The following is a 6,713-nucleotide window of genomic DNA, read 5'->3' as shown; positions in this document are numbered from 1 at the left end:
AAGAAGAAGAAGAAGAAGAAGAAGAAGAAGAAGAAGAAGAAGAAGAAGAAGAAGAAGAAGAAGAAGAAAAAGAAGAATCCCGACCATTACTTGAATAACAATGTAGGGAGTAGTGTTGACAGTAGGCCTATATTGACACTTGAGAAATTAAACCCAAAGAATTCGCAATATGTTGGTGATATTGATAAAGCTATCTCCCCTCTGCGCCCAAATAGCACGGTGTTTTATATAGCCAATGATAGTAGCCTAGGCTTAGATCTATGTTTGCTTTATGCGGAAAAAATATCACAAATTGATTACGTCAGATGTAACCACGGCAATGTCTTCTGAAAGCGACATTTTTTTTCAATCGGAAGCACTCTAGTATTTACTGGGGTCGCTTCAAATTTTCATCATAACTTCGCCACCTTTGATTTCTAGAAAAAATAAAGAAATCAATGTAAAAAATGGCGACGTGTGGATCAGTGACCCAGCCTCAAGGGGCTCCACCACCAAACTTTGGCAATATGGACTATCTCGGTATGTATGGCCTGATTATTTCGGATAGTTTTCAGATTTATTCGCGTTCAACCTCGTACTGTGCATTGTTTGTTTGCCTGTTGTTTTTTTGGGCAAAGAGAAGAACATCGCTTCACTGATAGACATAGGGAGAAAGCATCACACAGACAGTGCATTTATGAGCATGAATGGACAACCAGAGCTGCAAGAGGCCGGATTGTTTTGAAAATTACGAAAAGGCCGCACCCCTTCAATGCTAGCCTGGTCTAGCCATGCATTGCCTATCAGTGCCGAAAAGAATTGTTCCACTTAGTAATGGTCTCACAATAACTTCTATCATACAATGCTACTGACCGACAATTTCACACAATGACTGAAGATTGCATAGCCATCTATAGATCTAGATCTAGCCTTTTACGAAGCAAATGTTTTTCAATCGAATTTAGTATTACAAAATAGATCTATGTTGAGAGAGTGAAAATGGATCTTCTACCCTTTGCTGCTTCCTGCCAATGGAAAATTACAGAGGTTACAACTCTGAAAATGAATTGGTCGCTTTTTAGGACAAGCGGACTAACCCAGATTTCGGGGGGTTTCCAGAAATCTTCATTCATCATCATTGCCTTTCTCACCCTGCACCAGGGTATAGGCGACGGACAAACACCTTCCACCTTTCTCTATCCTGGGCTAGCCTCTTGATGCTATTCCATGTCTTCCCACTTTTCTGTACATCAATTTCTGTGATCCTTCTCCAGGTTCCACGAGGTCTTCCCCTTGATCTCTTGCCCTGTGGGTTCCAATCCAAAACTTTCTTTGTTATGCAGCTGCCTGACTTCCTGAGAGTATGTCCAATCCATCGCCACCGCCTTCTTCCTACCTCATCTTTGACTGGGATCTGTCTTGTTTTCCTTAACTCTTTCACATTGGTGACCTTGTCTGTCCATCTGATCCTCATTAGCTTTCTTAGACACCTGTTCAAGAAAACCTGGATCCTCTTTATGCAAGTCTGTGGTGCGTTCCATGTCTCACATCAATACAACAGGACCGACTTCACGTTTGAATTGAAAATCCTCAGCTTTGTTCGAAGTGAGATATCTCTGGTCTTCCAAATCCTATCCAAAGATATGAAAGAAGCCTGTGCTATTCCAATGCGAGACTTTATTTCAGCACCTGTTCCTCCCTCTCTGTCAATTATACCCCAAAGATAACACAAAGATTCAACGTTTTCTAGTGCCTTTCCTTCTATTGTGACCTGTTCCTTACGTTGTGCATCTGTCCTTAGGACCTTTGACTTTCCGGGGTGGATCTTCAATCCAACAGACTCCGATAGGCTGTTTAATACTGAAGTCTTTGCTTGCATCTGTTCCTGGGTGTGCGACAGAAGCGCCAAGTCGTCTGCAAAATCCAGATCGTCCAACTGTGTTCATGGTGTCCACTGTATACCATTTCTGTGTCCTCTGGTGGTTTCCTTCATCAGCCAGTCAACTGCCAATGTGAAGAGGAATGGTGATAGTAAGCATCCCTGTCTAACACCAGTCTTGATGGCAAAGCTGTCAGTTAGCTGGCCATCATGTACAACCCTCCAGAAATCTTGACCTACACCAAAAGTGGGCATTGCCCTACCAATAGGAGAAGTTTGATTTCATTGGTGTGTCTATTTATTTGGTTACAGAGAAAACTCTCCTTGTCTCTTAAAAAAAACTGAACAAAGGGCAAAAACTTTGCCTTCGATTTTCTCAAAACAGCATTTTTCGGGATAGCCCCCTTGTGCTTAAAAGCGACCAATTGATCATAGACTCGCAAATCAGCTGGCACATGGCACAGTCGAGGCACGTCTTGACTCACTGAATTAGTAGGCCCGGACAGTCATGACTCGTGGGGTTTGCTCCATCTTTCCTTCTATTCAACACCCATCCTTCATAACTCTCCTCCTTTTTTTAATGGTACTCTCTAGTAACGCTTGTAATCGTCGGCACTTATATGGCCTTTTTGTGTTGCACGCGCCGTAAAACTCTACTCTTACTATTTATAAACTAAAACAGGAGCCACTCAGAACGCCACGTATACGACTGGCCCTCGTCAGTGCACACAGTTCACCCCCCTGCCGTCCATTGGCAACATGCAGAGATCTTACAAGGCCTACGACACGTACCCAGCCCCAACTCCAATGAGGCAATCTCTTACCACGTTGCCATGGAGACCGAGCACCTACTACCAGTCAGCAAAGGTGTGGTGAGGTTGATTAGGTGTCTCATGATTAGGATTCTCTCTCTCTCTCTCTCTCTCTCTCTCTCTCTCTCTCTCTCTCTCTCTCTCTCTCTCTCTCTCTCTCTCTCTCTCTCTCTCTCTCTCTCTCTCTCTCTCCCTCTATATGTGTGTGTCTATATATATATCTCTCTCTCTCTCTCTCTCTCTCTATATATATCTATATATGTATATATCTCTCTCACTCTCTCTCCCTCTCTCTCTGTGTCTCTCTCTCTCTCTCACACACACACACACACACACACACATACATACATACATACATACATACATACATACATACATACATACATACATACATACATACATACATACATACATACATACATACATACATACATACATACATACATACATACATACATACATAAACAGAGATAGAGAGGGAGAGAGATATAGGGAGAGAGGTACGGAGAGAGAGAGCGAGAGAGAGAGAGAGAGAGAGAGAGAGAGAGAGAGAGAGAGAGAGAGAGAGATAGGGGGAGGGGGAGGGGGAGGGGGAGTATGACATTGGCAGCAACGAAATATGGAATACCAGCACAATCATTGCCCTGTGGGCGGTCATGATTAGAATCTCTCACAGTGCGCTTTCATGTTAGGTTTCTGGTAGGAGTTTTCATAGCCCTCTAAACACTTGGGACACTCCTGTCTTAGATGTGAAAAGTGGGAAGACACGGAATAACATCAAAAGGCAAGCCCCGGATAGAAAAAGGTGGAAAGTGTTTGTCCATGACCTATATACCCTGGTGCAGGGTGAGAAAAGCAATGATGATGATGTTTTAGATGCATTTCAAATCAGAGACCCTACCTTTTGCAAAACGGCGACGTGTTAAATGGAACGCCATACCATACCATACCATACCATACCATACCATACCATACCATACCATACCATACCATACCATACCATACCATACCATACCATACCATAGAAATGTACCTTATGCTATTTTCCTCAGTTCACTTAGCTACAATTAGGTACTTGGCATTCGGTAAAGACGTGAATGATAATGACATGTATGTGCCTATCAGACTCAGACTCGGGAGGGGGGGGGGGCGACAGAGTAACTTAGTATGAACAAACCGACTAAATGTGATATTGTGGAGCTAAATTATTATTAGATCTATGTAATTTCGGAGTATGGATAGGGTCGAGGGCTTTTATTTTCGTAAACTGCTTTTTCAAATTATTTTCAAAATCAAGCTGGGGTCGATTCCACTTTATGTAATTAACATATTTATTCACTGTTCCACGACGTTATCCTAACCTACATTAGCTATAGATCTACATGTTTTCTTTTGAAAACTTTCATTTATTCAGTGCAAAAACATTTCACTTTTCCCATAATCTATTTAAATTTGAGAACAATCGTTTTACTCCACTGTTCACACAGATATTTGGGTGAGAGGAGGGTGGGTGAGAGGAGGGTGGGAGAGAATGGGGGACAGACAGATAGACAGATAGATATTCTTTAAAAAAAACAGGCACACACACAGACACACACACACACACACACACACACACACACACACACACACACACACACACACACACACACACACACACACACACACACACACACTCATACACACACACCCATACACTCACACACCTCCTTTGCTAGACAAACAGACAAAGAAAGAAAAAGCAAGGTAGAAAGTGTGAAAGAGAGAGAGGGCGGGGGGGGGGGGGGGCACTAGAAAGCAAGTTGAGTGGTTTACAATAGTGATAAGAGAGAGAATAAGTACACGTGAAAGCATCATCACCACATCGGCCACTCAATCCCAATGTGAGAATTACCTAGTGTTCACCTGCCGTCCAGAGAACCCAAACAAAAAAAACACAAAAAATCCTCTCGTCTTCCCCTTCATCATCATGCCGCACGCTATCTGCTCAGGTGAATCCGTGCACCGCTATCGGCCGGAGCATGCCGGACCCCTCGTCCGCGCGCACACAGCTCACTGAGCTGGACAGCCTCAAGGTGCCCCCTGTCTTTGCGGCTGCCAGGAACGCACTGTACACCAGGTAGGAAAATAATTATGCTGGGAATCGTTGTGGAATACGGCTACCTGTCCATTAAACATAATACAACCGAGCATGAATCACTCGGAACATGTCAGGTATTGACAAATACAAATACATGTATTTCGCTACCTCGGAATTAGAAAGTTCTGTCTCTGACATTTTTGGCCGCTTTGAGTTACTAAGACCATGAGGTTCAGAAAGCAAATTAATGCCCTATCTGCTTTATCAAAATAGTAAGATTATTCGTAGTCGTTATCAAGATGTTCAAGGAATTGCATTCGAAAAAGCTTTACATATTATGAAACTCAAATTTTTTTACGTAAAATTTCTCAAAACTAGGTTCTGAGCTGATACAACTTTATAATTCTAAGGAAGCGAAATAAGCTCGACACCCATAATTCGGGTAAACCGATAACGAAAAATTATAGAGATTTCAGTTAAGGAATGGCAAATTATACGACATATCCGTGATTTCGAGTCTTCCGTGTTCGATTTATCTATGCCCGACTGTAACCTGCGCATGAGTTGAGTTAGATTAATCCATGGTCAAAGTACATCGAGTTCTTTACTTTTAATTTATTTTCTATACAAATTGCTCTTGCTCTTTATGGGATGTTTAGCTCTTGTGTCAAACGCATTGATACTCACTCTGAAATCGTCAGAAGCACGCTGCTACATGTATTACCACTATAAAGACCACGACAAAAACAGCAACAACAACAGCTATGATATCTGCATAAATATCAGCAATAACAATAACAGCAACAACAACGACAACGACAACAACAACAACAACGACAACGACGACGACGACGACGACGACGACGACGACGACGACGACGACGACAAAAACAACAACAATAAAAACAACAACAATAAAAACAACAACAACAGCAACATCAACTGCTACGATATCTGCAAAAACAACAGCAATAACAATAATAGCAACAACATCAACAACAGTAACAACAACAACATTAACAACAACAACAACATTAACAACAACAACAACATTAACAACAACAACAACAACAACAACAACAACAACAACAACAACAACAACCATAACAACTGCTACTGCTAAAATATCTGCAACAACATCTGTAACTGCAACAACGATGACAACAATAACTGAAACAATAACAGCAACAACAACTGAACAATAGCATTAGCAACAAAAACAAAAATAACAACAACTATACCTGTAACAACAGAAGAGATATAAATAACTGCAACAACAGCAGCAACAGCAGCAACAGCAGCAACAGCAGCAACAGCAGCAACAGCAGCAACAGCAACAACAGCAGTATAAGGACAGCAAGGAAGTGGTTTAAATGCAAAAAATTGCAAGATCTGTTATCCGTCGTTGATCCCAACAGAATTCTCGATTTTATAGAGGCCGTTGTCCTTTACGGTATATTGTAAAAAAGTTATGTATTTTGATTTTAAGCAGGTTATCATTTTTTAAACTGTTATTTTACCTAAAGTTTTTAGCATTTTAAATCTGGTCATTGAACTGGGCTAAGCCGTGTAGTGAACTGTTGTGAATACAACCAACGTGTGTTTTGTACGCTCATACGACCTTATGCTGTTGCGAGCGCCGTAAAACTCTTGCTAAAACTTTTTAGAAATTAACAGCATCAATAACGACAACAACAACAGCAATAAAATAGAAACAACTTGAAAAACAACAACGGTATCAACGGTCACTTGGAAAAACGTAGCGCTGAGGTTGATTAGAGTAGGCCCACAGAATTCTACACTTAGTGTAGAATTCTGTGAGTAGGCCAAAGACAGACCAAAACAAAAGATAGACTGTGATGACAGTGGCAACACTCAGCACAATAAAAGAAAAGTGTGGGCGGGGCACAGCGAAAAGAAGTTTTCTACGAGGAGTGGTCAGGCGTGTCTCAAACCAGCTCCT

At 41.6% G+C, this 6,713-nt stretch overlaps 1 protein-coding gene across 1 annotated transcript in view; it reads left to right on the top strand.

The window, feature by feature from the left end:
* Positions 1 to 301: 301 nt before the first annotated feature.
* LOC101856529 (tektin-3) overlaps positions 302 to 6,713 on the top strand; it is a gene marked incomplete at its 3' end in the record, with an annotated part of 14,203 nt that continues 7,791 nt past the window's right edge. The window contains 3 exon segments of the mRNA XM_013086942.2: positions 302 to 519; positions 2,541 to 2,725; positions 4,662 to 4,789. Of these exon segments, the coding sequence (XP_012942396.1) occupies positions 447 to 519; positions 2,541 to 2,725; positions 4,662 to 4,789 (386 nt within the window).

This window comes from Aplysia californica, unplaced genomic scaffold (assembly GCF_000002075.1).
Source record: "Aplysia californica isolate F4 #8 unplaced genomic scaffold, AplCal3.0 scaffold00524, whole genome shotgun sequence".
In the NCBI taxonomy this organism is placed as follows: Eukaryota; Metazoa; Mollusca; class Gastropoda; order Aplysiida; family Aplysiidae; genus Aplysia; species Aplysia californica.
The sequence above is the reverse complement of the archived record's forward strand: the minus strand, read 5'-3'. Positions and strand labels throughout refer to the sequence as shown.